The sequence below is a fragment of the Chlamydotis macqueenii genome, chromosome Z (assembly GCF_036417535.1).
Source record: "Chlamydotis macqueenii isolate bChlMac1 chromosome Z, bChlMac1.mat, whole genome shotgun sequence".
In the NCBI taxonomy this organism is placed as follows: domain Eukaryota; kingdom Metazoa; phylum Chordata; class Aves; order Otidiformes; family Otididae; genus Chlamydotis; species Chlamydotis macqueenii.
Genome location: NC_141593.1, coordinates 49875958 through 49898041, shown reverse-complemented (window position 1 = coordinate 49898041; position 22084 = coordinate 49875958). Strand labels below are relative to the sequence as shown.

The window sequence follows — 22084 nt, the reverse complement described above, 5'->3', positions numbered from 1 at the left end:
CATTAAACTTTGTGTTGAGCTTTTTCCAAACCTATTTTCCCTTTCTTTTAATGTCCCTATTCACAAATTAATGCTTTTGAAGAAAGCAGACACTCTTAACTTGTGTAATACAACATTGCATTAAATGTCTCTAGTCTATAAGATGATGCTGCCTGCACACTCTTTCATTGTGCTAAGCATTTGGAGATCTTGCCACTGTATAGCCATTGATAAGATCCGTACTGTAGTTTCATGCAGTTAATCCAGGAACTCTAGAAAAGCTGCTGAGGAATGTCTCAGAAATGAGAAATTACAGAGGAAATATTTGAATTATCTGATTACCTATGTTCAGGATGAATTAGACCTTAGAGGTAAAGAAGACTAGAGAAGTTGTGTGTAAGTAATAGGGTTGTTAATATTTTTGTTTTCCTTCTGCAACAATTTAAAGACTTCTAATTGTACACAAGAAGAATGGACTCATTATTTGCTGTACTATAGGCTCTAAGTTACTGTATTTAGGTCTGTTATCTTTACTAAAAGAGGCCTGCAAATCGGAAAAAAAGCTTCAAAACTGTCTTGTAAAATATATTTTATGTGGACAGTATTTTGGGTGCAAGGTCATACCTCTTTCTTCCTGATAAATTAATGGAGAATTGTGAACTTTGGGAAGGTATGAGGTGATGAATTGCTTCTGAGTTTAATTGCTCTGCTGAGAGGTGTATCAGTGAGGTAAGGTAGCTGCCAGTTCTAGCACGTGCTGAAGAATCTGTAAGGAAAGTAGTTAACGCGTGTTATTTCCTGTAGGAGCTGGTGTGTTGTAACAGTCAATAGGGAGCTCAGAAAAAGTGTTAAAATAACATTTGGCTTAAAGTTGTACAAGGAATGTGGACATTCTGTTCTGCTGAATGGGCTGAAGGTCTCTCTTCATCCCTGCTCCCCAGTGATAGCACCTTGAAGACTGCCAAGGTAAATGGATAGAGTTCCGCACTCGTACCCAACCTCTGTAGACTAGAAGACTGTGCTATTTTTGTGGTAAAACTTGTATTTTTGACATGCATTCCCAAATCAAACCGAGAATCCAACACAGTATGCAGTGAGGCAGTCTTAGAAAATACGGATGTGTTTAAAGGAGGTCCTAACTACAGAAGATGGAAGTATGAGAGTGAGTGGTTTTGCTCATAAACATCTGAGAACTTGAAATAGCTCAGCAGTTTAGTAGCCAAAAGCTACCTTTCTATGTGGAATTCCAGCAGAGTCCAGTGAGTAACAAAGAACAGAGCTAAAAATGCAAAGGAAAAAGTTATGATTTTTCAGTGTTGTGAATGCACTATGTGCTTCCAAAATGCAGAAATTGAAGTAAAACAGTGAAAATACCTCTTGTATCTCCACCTTCCTCAGCTTCATCATCTTGGTTTTCTTCAGCAGTATCTTTACATTAGAGCTCTGATTTTTTTGTCTAATAGGTAGGCCATTTAAAATTTTATTTAAATGAAGATCTATCAGATTTGTTTATACAGTTGGTTTTCCCCCTATCCTTAAAATACTATTCCGTGCATTTTGTAACTGCAGCATGGCATCTGAACCTGTAGCCTAATGGGTTTTGGCACTTCCTTTCCTTGTTTCTTAAATTACAAAGTGGGGTATATTTTATTCTGTTTTGATAAAATGCTGCATTATTAAGCCCCTAGGCACTAGGCTTTATTCTTGTAGTTCAGCAAATAAAGAAAAACTTCTCTATAAATTGCTATCTGTTATTTTCATTTAGAAAATACCTTTTTTGTTAAAGTTCAATTTCAAAATTTTTAGAACTCTTTGGTAAGTAAGATCTATTTTTGTTAGTTGTTGTTCAGTTCTTAAATTATATTCCTGTACTAAGTATTCCTCTGCAACTGTAAGTTTCAGACTGTGTTCATCTAGCTGTTGAGCCTTTGTGCAAATGCAGTTTTCCCGACCTTTTTGACATTGTTTAGTTCTGAGTGTTTTGTTCTAGAGCAAGGCTGAGTGATTCTTGATTATCTCCTATTCAGTGTAAGGATGAGGGGCTGCAGAAGGCTTTTATTTGAAGCAAGGTGATGGCAACTGTGGTACCTGTCTGACTGTTGTGGTTTAAGTCAAAGTACTTGGCAGTTTGCTGCGTTAAAATTTGACATGAGGATTTGAGAGATCTGAGTTTCGGCAGGATAGAACAAAAATCTCATTCTTTGGTCTTTATTCTGCCCTTTAGTGTTTCTACCTGCAACAAAACAGTTACATTGAAACCACAGTGAATGTTTTGTTCAGAATTGTTGTTTCCCCCTCCAGTAGAAAACAATGCTCTAAATACTGACCTTAATGTATCTTTGGTTTCTATACAGATAAAAATAGAAATTGTTTTTTCTCTTTGAAATTGTAGGTGATTGCTCTGAGTTCTAGGAATAAAAATGAACTCTCCCTTCCTGTTCTTGAATTTCAGAATATGATTGGGATTTTATAGCAAAATAATAGTGAACCTGATGAACTTATATTTCATGTTTTCTACAGTAAATTGATCCCTTCTTGTCTTGTTTGACAGATGATCTCTTTTTTTTTTTTCTTCATACTTGTCCCAAGTTATGCTTTCCTTTTTAGTATGTTGGATTAACATCCAATTATGTAGTGTTTTCCCTTTGAAAGGTTTACTTTGATGACAGGCTTGAACAGAAATCTTTTTTTTTTTTTTTTTTAAGCAGTTCTGGTTGGACTCATTTTTAAGTAGTTACAGGGGTTAGTAAATTATTCTGAAAAGTAAGTTGTGTATATGTGTAAAGGATGGATGGGACTGTCAGGGAAGTGTTCAGGAAGTAATGCTCTGATAATCTTTGGTTCTTTATACATATGTGGTATAAGAGGAGAAGAAAAAAGAAACTACAAGTAATAAAGCTAAATTAAACTCTTCCTAATGAGAGGAAAAAAGACAAAGATAGGCATTTGTTATGACTGGCAAATCACTGGGTTACCAATCCAGGAATGCATGAGCAGTTATCAAAGAAGTATGTGCCATGGAGAATTGGAAAGAAGGGGAGAGAGGAGTGGAACAAACTCAAAGCCTGACCGAAGTAGACATGAAACCTTTTGTGCTTTTGGATACTGCATTTCCCACAGCACTCTTCTGGTGTAGCTTTCACATCATAAGCAATTGTAGTTTCTGCAGGCTTGTTATCAGCCTGAGAGGCTGCTAAAGATTAGGAGTAAAAGTGGTTGCCAAGGCAGTCTGTTTATGTTCATAGTAAGAAAAATGAATATACTGTGTAGTTTTAACCTCTTATTGCCATTTTAAAAAATAAATTTGTTATCGTTCCATCTGGTGTTCAGAGAAACTCAGTTTTAGAAGTTCCTAGACCTCTTGTGGTGTTAAAGAAGGATAAATTCCTTTTATGACATTGTGATGCCATTCAGAATGGTAATTTTGATAGTAGGCTGTAAGTTTGAGAGTGTTCTTGCCCTCCTCTCTGTAACTTAGCTGAGTGATGAGAAGAAATCTAGGTATGGCTGTCTGCCGTATGTCAGACATCATGGCTTTCTTCAGTGAAGAGGAGAGCTGCTGCTTCTTCTTTCCCTCCCTTTCCCAACTGCTTTGCAGATCTGTTTTCCTGACATGAAAATTATCTATATTTACACACCAACTTGTGTAAGTCTTGACTGTTAGTCTCAGCTATTGCGAGACAGGTTGTAATCATTAGTCTTTTCTGCGAGAGCTGGAATGATTGCTGCGTGAAAACTTCTGTCTTTCGGTTCTAGCTATGTGGTTGCCCAACCAGTACGCCCTGCTTCCTGCCTGTGCTAAATCTTAGATCTTCTCTGTGCTGCAGGGGATAAAAGCTTGTCACATTTTCGTACTTGGAGAATCTTTAAGTATAGGATGGTCAGGAGTGAGTCTGATGGTGCAGAAGGAAGTAAAGCTGAGTGTGGCTTCCAGACATCGAGCTATGCATAGGCTGTACCTAAATAGAGTATTTAATTTCTGCTAAACTTTTTGCAAAGGTAAGAATTTGCAAAGAAAACTGATGAATTTTGCCTGTGCTAGGTGTATTGAGTGTTGATGTTTTTCTCTCACATGCCTGAAACAGTGGCTCATAGAAAAAGATGTTAATACTATTAAGTCTTCAGGCACCTTAACTTCTCTGCTCAGTTGAGCTGTACTACTCAGTTCTCTCCCATGCCTGATTGGACATATGCCTTGTTCTCCTTGTTTGTTTTTACTTTTTTTTTTTTTTTGTCACTCTTCTTAAGTAACACTCTAAATCAAAATATGCAAAGATTTTTTTTCTGAGAAGACTAGCTCTCAATTCTTGCAGGGCGCAACAGAGGAGTACTAGCTCTTCTGTTTAATTTATTTTTATGATTTTCTCAGTGTTTCTTCATGTTTCTTACACCTATAATACTCACTTGTGTGTGATGCTTGTCCCCTCCAGCCCAATTCTCTTTCAGTTGGTGTCTGCCTTTGTTGAGTATTTCTCTTTAGTCCTGAAAGAAACTCAGGAACCTGGTCCTATCCTATTAAATGAGAAACTTTACCAGTGATTTTACTAGATAGAGGATTTATCCCAGTGCTCTTACTGTTGTTTTCCTGCCCTGGCACTGTTTACAGCAGCCTAAGTTTGAGTATTTTTCTGTTAATAGAATTCACATGCTATTTGCCGTTTTGCAGATTAACAGAGTTGTTAAATAAGATCATGCCTGGTGCCAGTTCCATTTGTTGCCACATTACAAACTTTCTAAGCTCTGATAAATGTGTTGCAATTTGTTTAATTTTAATGTCTTTAGAGTACTTCAGCAGGCTTTCGTGTTGTAATGGTTTTGAAATGGTCAAATTAAATTATATTAATTGAATTATAAGATGCATGTGAGACAGAGTATTGAATATTAAATTAGAAATCCAATTCTGCATGATCAAAAACCCTTGCAGTGTACACTGTTTCTAGTTCTACTTTAAAAGTCTTAAACATGTCTTGAAAAAACCTCTCACTGTGAGTCAGTTGTCATGACAGGTTAAGAATTCTACTGGATTCTAGATGTTTAGATACGTTAAATGTAATATTCTATTCAGAGTATTACATCAGAGAACATACTTGAATAGAAGTCTGTGGTACTCTGAGTGAAAACATCTTTGTGCTGTAGAAGGCCAGGACTTTTACCTTGTTTTCTCTGTTTGAATTTAAGGAACAATTAGTGAAGGGTCTTATCAGGATATGAAGCATAGAAAACACTATTTACATTGTCAGTAACTATTTAATATGCCTTTTTGGTTTTTGGCCAATATATCCGGAGAAAGTGGTTTATTTCTGTTTGTGGTGTTTGCAGTAACATGCAAAAGTAGTAAAAAAAAAATAGAAGGCATAGCAAATATTATTCTAGATTTCAAACTTAATAGCTCTCCTCCAGTAAGGGTGGATTCCACACTTGTATTTTGCTAAATGAAGTTCCTTAGATAGAAACAGAGTAGGCTATTTTAAAAATGTTTTGAGAATTAGTCTCCTGCAGCTGCTTTCTCATCTTATCTGAAGGAGTTTCCCAAGACTCCTATGAACTTGTTAAAATCCTTTTATCATTCATGCTTGCTTTCTGTATTTTGGCATATGAGCAACATTTAAACCTCATTTTACAGCAGTCTTTGCATAGTGCCTCCTTTTTCCATGATTTGGTACTTGGGCAAATGAGCTTTACAATGATTCTTGGACAGTGATCAATAAATTCATATTGATTTTTTTTTTTTTGTTTGGTTGGAGTTTTTTTGGAAAAGGTGATATTTGAAAGAAAGTTACGTGCACAGGGCTTACTAGTCAGCTGTTATGTCATCCATCTGGTGTTGTGAGAAGACAGCTTCCCTCTTTTAGTGAAACCACCAGTGTTTCTGGGATCTATTGTAAATAATTAAAATGTTCAATTGGTGTTTATATTTGAGTTAATGGAGGCAAAGTTGTTCTTGGACCCGCTGTATAAATATCATTGGTGTCATGGGATGCCATCTACTGGGCAGTATGATCAGTTCCTATGAGATACATAGAACTCACCTGTGAGAGCCGTAAATCATAAAGTAAGACTATTTAGGATTTTTTTTTTTATTAAGACATTGAAGAACTACAAATACTTTATTAGTATTTCAGTATGTTTTACAGCCCTACTGGATATGTTTAGATATTGTGGCCTTCCTCTCAAGACTGGATCTGGAGAAGAGATGTTGAGTGACTTTTTCAGTATTCAATGAATTTCTGATTATGTTTTAGGGAAATATAAATTATTGTAATGGTCATCTTGTTCTTTGACTGATTTTAGTACTACATTATTAAAATGATTTGTGTAAACAAATAGAAATGGATGGACTGACTTACAAAGGTTACAAATTCAAGTTAGGAAGCAGCAAAGTGAAGCTAACTTAGCACTTTATTTCATCTCTCACATGTAGGCCTTAATATTTAATTAACTGGCCAGATACTAGTTTGTGTCTGGGACATTCCACCCTAACTGCCTCGGTGCATAGGATTGAATGCTTTGAGGGTGAAGTAGAGACATGTATTCTGTTGCACATCTGAAACAGAGACACAGTCAGCTCTGTAAGGTTCTTGTGGTGTCAGAATTCAAAGGTGTGACAAATGAATGAACTGGGAAATTCCATAGAGAAAAGCACAGTTTAATGGGAAAGGCAGGTGACTGTTGCTGTGGGGAGCCATCTCTCTCTTGCGTGATTCCTGCATAGTGTTGAGCATGTTCTGCACTGCTTACTAATCGCTTGTTCCTGATACTCTACATGACAAAGTTAATGTCTAACTTCCACAACTTGAGATGCAAAAGCAAAAGTGGAAAAGTTCCTTTTGGTAGCAGGCTGACTGATTCTTATTTGTTAGGACCAAGGCTGGAGCCTGCTGGGCCAGCCATACTGCTTGATTCTCTCTTTTTAAATGAGCTACAAACAAGTACCAGACACTGTGTAAGTGGGCTTCATGACATTTGTCCACGACAGGGAGATTACCAGATTTGAAGTGTCTGTTTCTACTCCGTAGAGAAAACAGGAGTGATGTTCAGAAAAAAAAAGCCTTTTTGCCTTTCTGGTCTAACACAGGCCTGATTCCCTCCATTTCTGCCCTCCTTCCTTTCCAGTACAAGTCAACATCATCTCTGCCTGTAGCTTTAATCCCACTAGTTGTTTTTGCAGGCATGCTAGTCTGGTTGTTGCTTCTGCCAGTCGGCTATAGGAGGATACTGCATGTTCAGCCCTGTTACACATAGGACCATTTTTAGTTACTTCAAGGGTATTGTGTGAATTTTCTGCTCAGCACTTGGAGCTGCACAGGCGAAGTATGTTCGGCATTGTAGATTTTTTTGATGTTTGTTTTCACAGTCTGCTTTAGTAAACGTGTGGGGGAAAAAAAAAACACCAAAAATTAACATTTATATGGTTTGGTTGGATTTCTAGTGAAATTTTCACAGAAACAACAGAAGTTTCTGTTCCTAGAAATTACCTTCTCAAGTTAGGCAGTAGTCTGCATTAAGAGATGAGGCTATTAAAGTAAGAAACACTGCCGAGTTCTCCCCAGTTTCTCAGATCGTTTTTAACTGGGCCAGATTATTGGGCTTTTAATATTACTATTTGAATTGCCATAGTATCTCAGGAGACCAAGTGGAGGGGGGAAAAAAAAAATCATTGCTGTGTTACAAATGAGTGTCTATACAAGGCATAGTGGCTTGCAACAATCATGACATTTCAATTGATCTTATACCTTAGCTTTGCTTGTAATTGTAGAAACAAATTAATCCTAATGTATGTGATAGTTGAACCACATGTCTGTCTGGTGTTATTCTCTCCGTTATGAAATTAGATTATGTGCTCCCTTTGATTTCTCTGTTAAACCTGGGATAAGTTGTTTTGTTTTAGTTAATTCCTAGCAAAAACAGTTCTGTGTCGTAAAAGCAAATTATATTTGGCTGTCAGGATCGGAGTATGAAAGGTGTTGGTGAGAGGGGTTGGTTTAGGTTTGGGTTTTTTGGTCGTGGTTTTTTTGTTGTTGTTGTTCATTTGGGGTTTTTTTGTTTTGTTCTGTTTTTGTTTTTTTTTTTTAACATCATTATTCAGCATGTGATGTATATAATACTTGTGTGATAATATGTTCCCTGAAGTTATTACCCTGGATTAGAGGAAGATGTGAGATAACTTGACGTAAACGTAGTAAGAATTTTGTATTGAAGGGGTAAAAGACATTTTACTAACGGGATTGTTAAATATCTTCTTATTCATTTCAATCAAAATCTGAAGCTGGAGAGACTGAAACTGTTGATACTGTGAGGGAACACTGCTGAAGAAACTTTGAGAAGTTTTAGTAATGAAAGGTAAAGTGGACCAAAACTCCTTAGGCTTTTAGCACAATGCTACCCTCTAGTGGAACAGTGTTCCTTTAAAAAACCAACATTCTTTATCAGTGACCAGCAAAGTTTTAATTAGACGTGATACGTGTTACACAGTATATGTGTGTACTTGTATAGCAATAACAAAGTAGGAAAAAAGTTGAGGAAGCCACCTCTATCATTTGTGATAATGAAAATGTAATCGGTAATTAAAATGGATACTTCTTACTCTCATCATTCCAAGTCATTGCTTTATGAAAGGTGAATCAGAAGTTCTTGTTGAATAGCAATTCATTTGGGATTAATAGGATTTCATTCAAGGATTCTTTTAAAAGCCAGTAGCGTTTCTTGCAAGTCAGAAATGTATGCTGACTATCTAAATCCTTGTCATACAGTGTTTAGGCTCTTCTTTTGGTTGTTTGCTTTTGTTCATTGCTTCAGAGTGAACCTCTCTAGAGCATGTTTTCTTCTTACAAGCTGGAATTAATATGGATGCATTCAGTTTAATCTGACATTCTTGAATCTGTAGCTTACCTGCTCTATTTGCAAATGTAAGATAAATGCAGGCAAGTGTTGGATAGGCATCTGGTGAAAGTTGTGCTGTACTGACTAGAATATGTTACCTTTGAGTGTTTGGGGATTGTGCAGGGAAAAGAAATGAACACTTGGAATCTCAGTTGATGTAAAGATTGAAGTAGAGAAAAAAGGAAAATCAAGGCTTTGATAAGGAAATAAAACTGTTTACTATAGTAGAAAGAATAGAGTGGGAGGAGATTGTTTGCCTGGAAATTTAAGTTTCCAGATCCCATGTTGGATAGATGGTTGAGGTCTTGGCAGCCAAGCAATAGTCTTGAAGAACAGGAAAAACTGTAACGAGCCTGACTTGGTGAGACTGTTGTAAAAAAGGAAGAACAGGTGATGTAACCTCTGGAAAAGAGATCCCTCTGGATTCAAGGGGGAGGTCTGGGGATTTAAGCATGGGTTTAGCTCCCAAACTGAGGCTTTAAATTTAATTATCGTTTTCCCTTCTGTGGTTTTCATTCTCCACTACACAAAAGGATATGAAAGTAACATGGTACATCTCCTGCTGTCAGCCTGTTTCTCAAAGGGGAGGATGTGATAGTTGTGGCAAAATACTAACCTTGAGAGATACAGAAAGCCTGCTGTCTCTATAACTTTGTTAGTCTCCTGGGCTGACTTTAACAACCATTTTAACTAACATTCTGCTAATGTTAGTTTTTCTGTTCGACTCAGATTGTAGACTTCCTGATAATTGATTATAAAAAGCAAAATTTATCTATTGTTTGAAGACCTTGTTGTACATATTCCCTGTAAATGTTCTTAAGTTTTAAATACAAACATTATGTTGTGATTTATGTTTTTGTCTGGATTTCTCCGAAGTTATTAAGACAAAAGTGTACAGAGATTGCAGTTTGTAATGATATGGAGAAGAAAACATGTAAATGAAAACTTCTTGAAAACATGGCTGTCTTCAAGTAGGAATGATCTAGATGTTTGAGAGAACATGTAACTGTTGCGGAGGCTTAGATTTATGTTAGATCAACTGGTTTGAGCTTAAAGGAAAAAAGTGGAGAAGATATAACTTATTAAAGAACTGTGGCTTAATACATCATCTGGAGAGCTGTTAGTGTCTGGCATAGACTCTAGGTTGAACTAGTCTGCTTATCTCAGTGTGATGTCTAACTTGCTGATCAACTGTTTTCTAGAAAGTTCAGTAGGCAACAAAAAGATTTGCAATGCTGCCAATAACTGGTAAGTGTTTTGTGTATAGCATGCATTGTTGGGGAGATACGGATACTGCATAGGTAAAATTTTGTAGATGTCTTTGTGGGGAAAAAAAGCAAACAAACTGAAGCAATTAAATTCATTCTATGGAGCTAACAAGTAGGTGTTCTCGGAAGTTAGGTTGCTCTCAGTGTCTACATCGTCCAAGATTGTTACAATTCCTTCAGAGTTTATGGAGGAAACTTCAGAGACATTCATGTCATGTGAGAGATTTTTTAAAAAAAAAAAAAAACAAAACCAAACCCCTACTTTGAAGATGATAACGGTGCCATCCTCAAAACAACACTTCTTTGAGTATATTAACAAAGATTCTTGAAATATTTTCTCAAAATACACTGTTCCATGTAAAGTGATGCTTTCAGGTAGGTACTGAGTGAAGCAACTGAAGAAATAGGTTCAGTGTTCATGTAAGCACCGTGCTTAGACATTAGAAATAATTAGGTAATGCCTTAAGCTATCCCTGTAGGTAAGAAACTAAAGAAAAGAATGATAATTTTGTCCACTGTTCATCTAAGTGTGGTGATGCAATTGTTTGAACAAATAGCAGAGATTTTTAAAATAAATTACTTATTGTTGCATTCCTGTGTTACATGTGGTAAAGCTTCTATTCAGATGCAACGGAGTGGAGTTGCAAAAACTGCAAACAACAAATAATGCAGAAAGATTTCTGTAATTAACTACTGTCCTCTGGCAATTAGGCTTAAAAAATTGGGGGGTGGCTAATGTGACTATTTAGTTCTGGCAGTTTTATTTCTTCAGAGTTGTCTGTGCTTGTACCAAGCTATGAAGAATATGTCTTAGCTGATGCTGAAAGAGGATGTTGATAAAAATCCTGCCTTAATAGTATACACTGATTTCTTTCATGGAGGCCCTTAATTAGTTACTGCAGTTGAAGGAAGCCTATGTTAAACTTGACAAATTACAAGATGATGATACTTCTTCTGCACTTGACTCTAGGTAACCAAAAGAGGACTGAAACCACAAAGAAAGAAATTAAAAACTTTGGAAGCTGTAAGGCCTTTCTCTGACACATGCAGTGTGTCTACCTTACAGTGCAGAGACTGAACTCAAGAAAGAAATAGGTTGGAGAGAACTGATCCAGCCTAACTGCAAAAAAACACTTCAACTTTTTTCTGTATTTTGAGAGACAAAAAGTTCCTAGTTTCTACCCCACATATAATGTCAGGGATGGTTATGGTGTTGTCGTGGTTTTGTTTAGTGAGGGGGGGCCTAAGGTGGTAGCTTCTGTAGGAAACTGCTAGAAGTCGCTCCCCTTTGTTCAGCGGACTTGGCCAGGCCTAGGGCGGACCTGCTGCTGGCCAAGGCCGAGCCGATTGGTAGCAGAATGTTCCGTGATAACGCCTCTGCGATAACGTATTTAAGAAGGGGAAAACAGAAAAAAAAAGAAGAGAAGATGTAAAGAAGCTGAGCGGGGGCAGAGGCACAGAGCGGGAGGCACAGGCCTCATGGGCCTTGCAGGCCTCAGCCTCTGGCCTCTCGCCAGGCGGCCGACTGGGCCCAACTCGGTCCGGCCCAGCTGCAAGAAGTGGAGAGGAGATGAGAAGTGAATAAGATGTAAAAAAGATCCTGAGAGACATCTACCAGCCTGTTGTGAGGAACGGCTGCAGATGCCAAGGTCAGTTCAGAAGTGAGGGGGAGGAGTAATGCGGCTCCTGGCCAAGATTCCCCTGCAGCCTGTGGTGACGACCATGGTGGAGCAGGTTGTCCCCCTGCAGCCCATGGAGGTCCACGGAGGGGCAGAGATCCACTTGGAGCCCGTGAAAGACCCTGGACCAGGGGAGGTGGATGCCTGAAGGCAGCTGTGGCCCGAGGAGGGCCCGCTGGGACAGCTGTTCTAGAGGGACTGCACCTGTGGAAGAGATGACCCACGCTGGAGCGGTTCCACAAAGGACTGTGGCCCGTGGGAGGGACCCCACGATTGAGCAGGGGAGGAATGTGAGGAGTTCTTCCCCCGACCATGAAGCAGCGGCGTGAAACAACGTATGATGGACTGACTGCAACCCCCATTCCCTCTTCCCCCCTGTGCCGCTCGGGGCGGGGGGGAAGGTAGTAGAGATAATGTTAAGCTTGGGAAGAGGGAGGGGTGGATGGCGGTTATCTTGTTCTCTGTCTCATTATCCTGCTGTTTGTAGTAATAAATGAATAGTTTTCCCCAAGTCGAGTCTGTTTTGCCTGTGACGGTAACTTTAAGGATTTCTCCCTGTCCTTATCTCAAACCTCGAGCCGTTTTTCCTTATATTTTCTCTCCCTGTTCTCTCGGAAGGGGGGGGGGGGTGTGAGAGAGAGACTGCGTAGTCTGGTCCTGATCGGGGCTGAACTACGACAGGTGTTCTTCAGAATTAAAGTATTAGGAAGTGTGAAAGTAAAGGCTGAAAAGCTAGTGAATTTTTGTCAGTAGTTGGTTTGCTTATTTGTTGTGGTTTTTTTCCTCTCAATCAACCGTTATACCATTTAGCTTTTAAGCATGTTTGGCCCAAGATTCCTAACTGAACAGTCAAAAATACCAGTCAATACGACCAGGTAAAGGTGCCTGTATGAAGTTGCATCCAAAGAGATTTTATAACTTCACATATTATTATTTCAGATGCTTGAGTTTGCCCTTAATTTACTTCCAGAATTTAAGATTCTAATTTTGGGAGAGCAGTGTCTTTTAGAGACATAAATACATTTAAAAATTGAGTCTTGTCAGCTGCACGTGTCAGAGATGGCTGACTCCTTTTAGTTGTTAAGAGGTAATAGCAACAAATCTGCCTCATTAAAAAGTGCATTTTATTGCTGTTTTAAAGCAGTTTTGTTTTTTTACAGGTGTCAGCTGTGATGCATGTTTAAAAGGAAATTTTCGAGGTCGCCGATACAAGTGTTTAATTTGCTACGATTACGATCTATGTGCAACTTGTTATGAAAGTGGTGCGACGACGACAAGGCATACAACTGACCATCCAATGCAGTGCATATTAACAAGAGTAGATTTCGGTAAGTAATAATATCAAACTCTAGTAATTTGCTGCTATGTTGTGTCTGCAAAGAAGTTTTCATGTTTCTACTTATTAACCACTTCTCCATTAGCACACTGAAAATAAGAGCAAGTTCTCATCTTCTGAAAACCAGGCACATTTTATTTTATTTTAGCATACAGTAACTGATCTATATATTTCTTTTTAATGGGTGCATATGTATTTTTAACCTTTTATTTGTTTTGGTCTGGTAACAGCAGGTTGTCAGACTAATAAATATACTTGGTAACAATGACTACTCCTAATTAACTTCTTCCGTCAGTGTGCTTTACATAAGAGCCACAACATACAAGAGGAAAAATCTGGCAAGATTTAGTAGGAGTGTTATTCACTGGTGACTTATGTGGGACTATACGTACAGCAGGGGGAAGTAATGGGCTGTACTGAGTATAAGATTAGTAGCAAGGACTAGCATGTAGTCTTCTTGGAACTCCTTTGAAGATCTAATAATTTAAGTTATTTCTGACTGTAAAGCTGTGTCAATATTTAAAACAACAAAAAAAGAACTGTTCTTGTCTCCTATCCTGCTTGTTGTTTCTATTGTTTCATATTTGTAACAGTTTGTAACTCACAAGATGCTTCTGTGACAAACCTCTGCTCTAAGATGTTTCTGATGCTGGACATGTATTTTGTTTTATTATAAGCTAGCACTTTAATAACTTTTTTTTTAGCACTTCTGGCTATATTGTTCTTCATTTTGAATTCTTTAAATATGATGACTTCTTAAAAGCTGAAGTCTTATGAATTGTAAATTACTTCCTTTACCTCTTTGATTAAAACAGAAGTGAAATCTACTTCTTTATTGCTTTAAAGATTAGAGGATAGCTGTATATAGAAACATGCAGTTGATTTCTCAGAATGGCCTTTGAGTGAAGATGTCTTTCACTTTCTTTAGTTCTTGGGCCTGCACTTGCTCTAAGATTGCTTGGTCATGACTTAAAAAATCCAGACCTTAGGGAATCCAGGATTTGGAAGGAAATAATTTAGTTCATTATCAAAAACGCACGCCGCCATTTTAGCTTTCGTATTTTTCTTCTCGGGTTTCTTTTTTTTGGTCTCACTAATGAGGTAAAATTCTCTGCGTACAGCATATTAATTCAGGATTCTGCTCACTATTTGAGATGTACAATTCAAACTTCATAGCCCCTTAGCAACAGTTATTCTTGGATGTTACCCATAGACTAAAAGGACAGCATTGCCATAAACATTAAATGCTCATCATAGGGGAAAGAGGACTAAAACATGCTCACTATGAAGCCTGAAAGCTTTGACATTTAATGTTAGCTTGAATGTACTGCAATGAAAAATCTTGTTCTGAACACCTCTCCCTTAAAAAATGCCTATCATCAGAACCTAAGAACATCTAAGAAATACATGTTGTTTCTTACAACTTGGATATTTCTCTTTTGGAAATCCTTGCTAAATGTATCTTTTGGTTTAATGTATTTTATTTGTGTATGTTATGGGGACAGAGAAGGGTTACTTTACTATTTAAGTCTGCATGAAGAATACAGATAGTGAGGTGGAAGAAGGTTCACAGTGAAATACTGAGATGGGTAATAGGATTCTGATGGCTACTTCTGCATTGCTTGGCACTTGTCCTACTGTGGCTTCTTTAAGTAAGAAGAATAAGAAAACAAGCCCCAGAAATTTCATATGGCTTGATATCCAAGCATTGCTCCCACAAAACCAGTGCTGGGAAAAAAAAATACTGTAGCTCAGCTCTGCAGCAAGAGTCTTGATTTGGTTAACACTGTAGGACAAGAAATAATACGTCACCAATAGGTTGTGAACCAGGACAAAAGTTAATTGCTCCTGAGAATTAGTGACCTTCTAAGCTTAGACACTGGAGAACGATTTAGGGAATATTTATAAATAACATGTTCCTTAGGGCTCAGGTAGGTATGTGACATCACGCTTAAGATGTTTTTGTTTTACAGTTCTCTGTAGAATTTAAGATATAAAGGAGTGTGCCTTTACAGTATTGTACAGATGCTTAGAGAAACTATGGTAACTTGTCAAAGGGCCCTGCATAGCTAAAGAAATCATGTGACATTGAGAAACATCAAAAAAATTAGGAGCTAAGGAATGGTAAGTTTAATTAGAAAATCAATAATGAAGGGTAGAACTAGGCTGGAATTCTCTGTTTCAGACTTGTTAAGATAGCTGTGGAAGTGAATGTTAGAAATTACCAAGGAAGCAGATATTAATGGGTTGTAAGAAAATAATCTCAAGGGAAAGATTGGCAATATAAATAGCACAGGAGTAGTGAAGTAACTTCCTGGTGACATGGGAAGTCAAATGAATGTTTTCTAATGTGTGACAGTATGAGTAGGGGGTTTTTCTGAGTAAGGAAAACTTCAGTAGAAGTAGAGAGTGGAAGTATAGGTAGGTGTGTGAGTTGTAGTTTACGTGACCATTGACAAACTTCAATACTGATGTCTGAAATCAAGTTTGATTCAAAGATATGAAAACTGTTTTTAATGGAAGTAAACTTACAGTTTTTGCTGATGGCGAGAGGGGAAGTGGACAGCTGGTAAAAGGCGAATGTTTTACCAAGGAGAAGGAAGCAGAGTGGGGGACCTTTCATGGCAAGTACTTTAGAGGAAGTCAGTGTCATTTTTCTCATTTTAAAAGAGCGTATGTGGGTCAGTAAGTCATTTGCTCAGGCTCCAGGTGCAGCTGATGAAAACCCTATACCTCTAGTTCCCATCACCATTCTGGCCAGCACTGTCTATATGCGGGTAAGTGTGGAGTTCGCTTAAGTACTCTGTGCTTAAAGCTGTGACCCAAGTTTAGATTTGTGGTGGACAGCTGATCGTGTGGATGATCCTACATGGCTGAGATTGTTTCAGCATATAAAAAGTTATCATATTGTTTATCTCCATGAAAATTCTGATCAGTTTTTAGGGTTCCTAGATACTGCAGTAATGTTGCGGAGTATATTGCAAGAAGATGGACTTCTTCAGGTGCTTTGAAGGCGCTTTTGCCGTCATCTTGGTATTTTTTTTATATTTCCCCCCCATCAAAGACTCATCCTAGTATAGGAGCCTGTATGAGAACACTGAAAACTAATAAAAAGCCCTAGTGATTTCTGGCTATGTGTGTTCACTTCTGTACCATCTGCTTGGCGTATTTGTCTTTCAGAAGTCAGTGTATGACCTACTATTAATTCTGAAGCAAGATGGGATCCAGAACAATGGCAGTACTATTGTTTTTCAGTCCCCACAAGAGACACTGGAAAAAACGCTTTAACTCACACACCAAGAGTGATATGCTGCTGTAACAGCAACAGAGCCTAAAATAAACTATGAAGTCTCATATGTAATGGCAAGTGGCCTTTAAAGTACAAATCCAATTAGTTTATTTCTGAAGGGTCAAAGAGTAGAATTGCAGTAGGCCTGTGGAAAGAACAGGAGTGTGCTTACCAGGCAGTCATTGTACTTTTGTACTTTTTGTAGGACAATTTATCAGGACAGCGGAGAAGTTCAGAGCGCATTTCCCGGTTTTCTTTCTCCTGAAAAAGAATCCTAAGCTGTTAGGATGCTTCATGATTTTAAGCATGTGACATGCACGTTACCCCTGCCATTTTACAAGGGTTATACTGGCAAAGAAAATAATACAAATTGTTAGTAGCATTCTTTGCCAAAATCATACTGTGTTACTTTGATAAAAGTACAGAACAAGTGTACCTTCACATGTCAGCTCAGGTGCGTATATGATGTAAGATCCTGCCACCTTTGGTGCCTAATTCTTAGGCAAAGGGAGCTGTTTAATAGTTGTTACCTTAGTAATGTGTAGTGTGAGGTCTGGCTGGATTCACCAGAATTCAGCTTGAGGGTTTTGTGATTATTTTTCAACTGCTAGAACAAGATCTGTCTCATAAGTGTGTATTTTGCTAAGTCAGAGCATCATAGGATAGTCTAGTTTGTTTGGAAGGAGACTCTGGAGATCATCTGATCCAACATCCTGTTGGAAACAGTGCAATGAGTTGGGCTATCCCATCAAGCCAAGTCTTGAATATTTCCTTCAAGGGAGGTTTTGCCACTTCCAGGCAACCTATTCCAGTGTTTAATTCTTGTAGTGAGTGCTTTGTTTTTCTTTATCCAAGCAGAATTTCCCCTGAAGCAGCTTGTGCCTGTACCATCACCATACTTCATTTGAAGAGCATACTTCTATTTCCTCTACAACTTCTTTTTCAGTAAAAGAAGTTGAAGATGAGATCCACCTAGAGCCTTCTCTAGGGTGGATGAAATCCATTCCTTCAGCCATTCTTATGTCAAGTTCTTCAACCCTCTGACTATCTTAGTGGACACAGATGTGTGTGTGCACACCAAATATATACCCAAAACCCCCTAGATCCTCTCCATTTTATTTCAATGTCTGTTGTGAATTGGAGAGATTGAAACTGAAGCCGGTGTTGCTGGTGTTGCCTAACAAGTGCCAAGTAGGATGAGTTAATCACATCCTTTGATTTCGTAGCTGTTCTCTTACTGATGTAGCCCAGGTTGTTTGCCTTCAGTGATGCCCGGGCATGTGCTGGCTCACGCTTGGCTTGCTGTCGCTGGGATCCGCTGGTCCTTTTCAGAAAAGCTGCTCCCCAACTAATTGATCCTGCGTTTGAGCAGCAGCTGCTGTTATGGTGCTGCTCAGTATTGGCAGATGGGCTGCAAATCCTCTCACCCTCATGAGCATCTGTGCTCATTTGTGGCTTCAGCATATGGTTCTTACTGTTGGGGGGCAGCAAGACTAGGGCTGCTCCACAACGAATAACAAGCCAGGAGCTGAAGATGACCACAGCACAAACAGGGGCAGTGTCCTCACTGACATCATGTGCAGGGCAGGGTTGGTAACAGGAAGCAGGTCCTGTTGGCCGTCCCAGACAAAGCAAGTATAACAAGTCAGCTCTGGAGTTCATGCAGGAAACCCATCTAAGGCAGGACGGCTGGGTGCAGCTGCAGCATAGTTTGTGGCCAGATGGTCAGACCATAGATGCAGCCCCTGGACAAATGATGTGTGTGGAGTTCTGCTTTGAGGCTGGTCAAGGCAGCTAAGGCCTGATGGTCAGCTCAAGGCCCTGACACCTGCTGGGGAAACAAAATGCCCAGCTGCTGCTGGACAGAGAACTGAATACCTGTCATGTAATCATTGTCAGTTCCAGCAGTGTGTCCCTTACACTGAAGCAGTTCGCCCAGAACTATCTGGGTATGAGGTTGAATGCTGAGACTGGGAGCTGATGAAACTGCAGGAAGGAAAATGGTCAGGGTGTTCTGTTTCTCCCTGCTAGGCATAGCTGTACTGGAAACTTGCTGAAAGATTGAAGTGGTGATGTTCAGGCTGGAAGGAATGAGCAGCTGTTTCCAGATTCAACTGAGCTGGCATTTTACTCTAGCAGATGTGGCTCTTGCAGTGCCTTTGTAGCGAAAGGGGAGAGTTCCAAGTGAGATGAGGAGAAATCCCACCCATTGAGAGCAGATCACTTCCGTTTGTAAAGCAGGACAACACTGGTGATTAACAGAATATTAGAGTCTAGATGAGTATTACGTCTGTATCACTGTGTATCTTTGTTTCATAGGATCGGTCCTAAGATAATTCTGGTTGGAAAGGATCTCTGGAGGTCTCTGGTCCAACCTTCTGCTCCAAGCTGTGAGTTCAGACCAGTTTAGTCAGGGCTGTGCTAACTTGATCCTTGAAGGCCTCCAGGAATGGAGATGGCACAGGAACTGCTTGGGTATCCTGTCTGTCTGACACTGCCTGTCTACGTGGGGGAAAACATTTTTCTTTATAACTTCTCATCACGCTGTACTTGCAGCACTGTGGAGAGCCTGGCTACATCTCCTTAGCGCTGTAGGTGTAGTCTGTAGGTGTGGGGTGACCCAGAGCTATTCATGCTGAACCAGTGCTGGCCCTGCCTCTCCGTGCAGGGTGGGTGCTCCAGCATTGCCAGCTTAATGGCCTTCTGCTGAACTTACTTCAGTTCGATGTCTGCCCTGTACCAGGAGGCCCCAAATGAGATGCAGTGCCTGGATGATGCTGACAGTTACTGAGCCCAGGGAATCACCCCTACTCGTACTGCTCTAGGCACGTGGCCAGCTAGCTCTTGCTCAGCTCACTGCTCATCCCTGCACCCGGCACCATCTTCTCAGAGCTGCTCCCTGACCCTGGCAACATTGCTGTGCAAGTCTGCCTGCCCAGGGAAGGGCTAGGTTGAACTTTGTAAGATTCTTCTTGGCCCGTTCGTTTATGCAAATATTTATAAGTAGAGGGTAGGTAAGCATTATTTACGTTTATAGCAGAGTATCTAGCAGGTTTTAGAATGTTTTTGTTCAGAAAATATGCAGCAAAACAGAACTAGCAGCAGTTTTAAGGGTAATACTGTTTTGAATAGTATGGCTGCTTGATCAGTAATACAGGAATATGTATACTTTGTAGAATGTGCTGTGCTGTCTGTTTAGTTTCTTCAAACATTGAAAAAAAATGCAAGCAAATACACTACAACTTGTATAATACTGACATTTTTATCTATATGTATATATCAAATTGAAATTATGTTACTCATATGAAGAAAAGTGAAACTAAAATTCCTGACTGCTCTATACCTTTGTAAAGAAATATGTCTTAACAGAAAGCAAGGACAAACTTAAAAATTGTAGCCCTGAGTCATGTCTTTGAAAGATTGATTTTTATCTAAGGAATCCTGCTGTACTTCTGTCTCATTACTAACCTCTTGCCAAGTTCAAAAATGTGTTAGTTGGATTTAAATGTTAAAGACAAGCACTATGTAGCTATAGATGGATAATAAAACTGCTCATATTGTTGGGTGAGTTTTCACATAAATATTGTTTTGATTTCCCCTCTCCCCCAAGAAAAGCTATATTGTCTAAAAACTGTTGAGCTTGAAATCTAACTTAAACTATTGTTGAGTCCTCTTTAGACAATATTCTGATCCTTTTACTCCTTTGTATTCTTCCTCTAATTGATAAGCTGTGTGGGTAATGAATCTTCTCCCAAGGGATGTCATTTAGTCCATTTTTCTCTTTTACTAAGTGACCTTGTCTTCCTAGCTACTTTTGAAAAGAAGGCTTTAGAGGTTTAGAGGAGTTTGAAGCGTTATGGGCTCCTGCTTTTGTGTAGGAAGGTATTTGGAAAGAACCGAAATACAGTGTCTGAAAGATTTCTTTGTGGCCAGAAGGGATAATTCTTTGGTCGCAGGCCACTTGCATCGTAACTGTTACTGAAAACAGTAATACAATTGTAGGTTTCCTTGCTTCTGAAGTCATGGAGGCATTGCCTTTTCATTTGTTTCCCTACTACCTTTAATTGTTAGTGTCTTTCTTGGCAAATGAACCCTTGATAGTCAACAACATGACTGTATTCATAGTTTTTAGGATTTTTTTTTTATGTACTTGTAAAAATGAAACAGGTGGAGAAATAGCCATTCAGTAACTTCAATGCTAAAATTAGACATGAAGTCTCATATCACTTAATTACCAACCTTTTTTCTTAATGTTATAGTTTAAAAGAAAACCTATCTGGTGACCTGTATTTCAGATGAGAAAAGGGTCAGTTTTTTTAAGAGGTGGAGAGAGATTAAAGTTGAGGAGGAAAAAAGAAGGGAAGTGTAAACTTCCAAAGGAAAAATATTTGGATTTGCTGGTGACTGATTTAACTTCTGGTAGCGACAATTTTTTTTTTTTTTTTTTTTTTTTTTTTCCTCTCCAGATGAACACATATATTTGGCATGTGCCTATATGTTTGCTGTGTGTTATGAGAAAGATGTGGAAGGAGTATGAGTGGGAGAACATGCAGGAGTATAATCAGGGGGCTGGAAAGAACTCAGATGTTTATTTTTTATTTTTTTAATCAATAAGTGGCTTGTTTCATATTCTTTAAAAGCAAGGACCAGAAATATAGGATTTGACAGTACTCATCAAACCTCTCCCCTCTGTGATAGAACACTGTACTGTTGGAATTCTTGATATCTGGGCTGAGCTAGCAATGTATCTAAGAAGAAGATACATTTACCTGCATGCTAATCTGGTTACCACTCTCTTCAGATTGGTTGTGGCTCTGTGCCGTTTGCTTACTTGAAAATACTTAAATTCATGAAGCAGCGAAGTATATAGGTAGAAGTTTTTAGACCACCTGATAATTTTGAGGGATTTTTTTTTTTCAATAGTAGATGGAGAAGTTACTTTTACATGCAAATCCTCTAAAGAATAAGATGATTTGCCCCTTTTTTCATTAACTTGCTCCTTTGAGTCATCATCATCTTGTTTTATCCAGATCAGTATATAAGATGGTAGGACCTGGAAAATTCCCAAAAGTGAGTCTGGTCAGCTAGAAGAATTTTCCTTTGAGGATTCTGACTTGGTGTTCTTGCGTGTGTATGTGTGTATGTTTGCAGCAATGGAGCATTTCAGTTTTCCAGTCACTAAATAGGTATTTAATTGTCCTTGTGACAATCATAGCAAAGCTTCAGGGAAATCAGAGGTTAACTAAACAAACTGTCATTAGCTTTTGATGTGTTTGTGACTGGAATTTTGGTATTCCCACAGGTATGCAGATTTCGTAGAAGTTCTTGCTAGATTATTGCGTTTCAGAGAACAATTTAGTGTTTGCATGTGCTGTTTTGGGCAGCTTAAATCCAGTTATTTGTAATTCTCAACTATTCAGTTTGACAGTTTGTCCGTCTTACTTATTTTGTTCCTAGGATACTTATTTAAGTTCCAACTCTGTTATATCTTTAGGACACTTGAAAAAGTGAGAACTGAAGTTTACATTTCTTCTGTGCAGTGACACTGTAGAATTAAGAATACTTTTAAAGCTTTCTTTTTTTGCTGTATACTGTAACAACTTCTGTAATGAGCTGCTTTAACTGGACTTTTTCTTCATATAATTGCAAAGAG

General features: G+C 38.7%; 1 protein-coding gene across 1 annotated transcript in view; it reads left to right on the top strand.

Moving 5' to 3' along the window:
- The window catches only part of LOC104479257 (E3 ubiquitin-protein ligase KCMF1), a 55325-nt gene that overhangs the window by 11687 nt on the left and 21554 nt on the right, over positions 1-22084 (top strand). The window contains exon 2 of the mRNA XM_086771234.1: positions 12967-13134. Coding sequence (XP_086627360.1) covers positions 12967-13134 — 168 coding nt within the window. The remainder of the gene's footprint in view (positions 1-12966; positions 13135-22084) is intronic.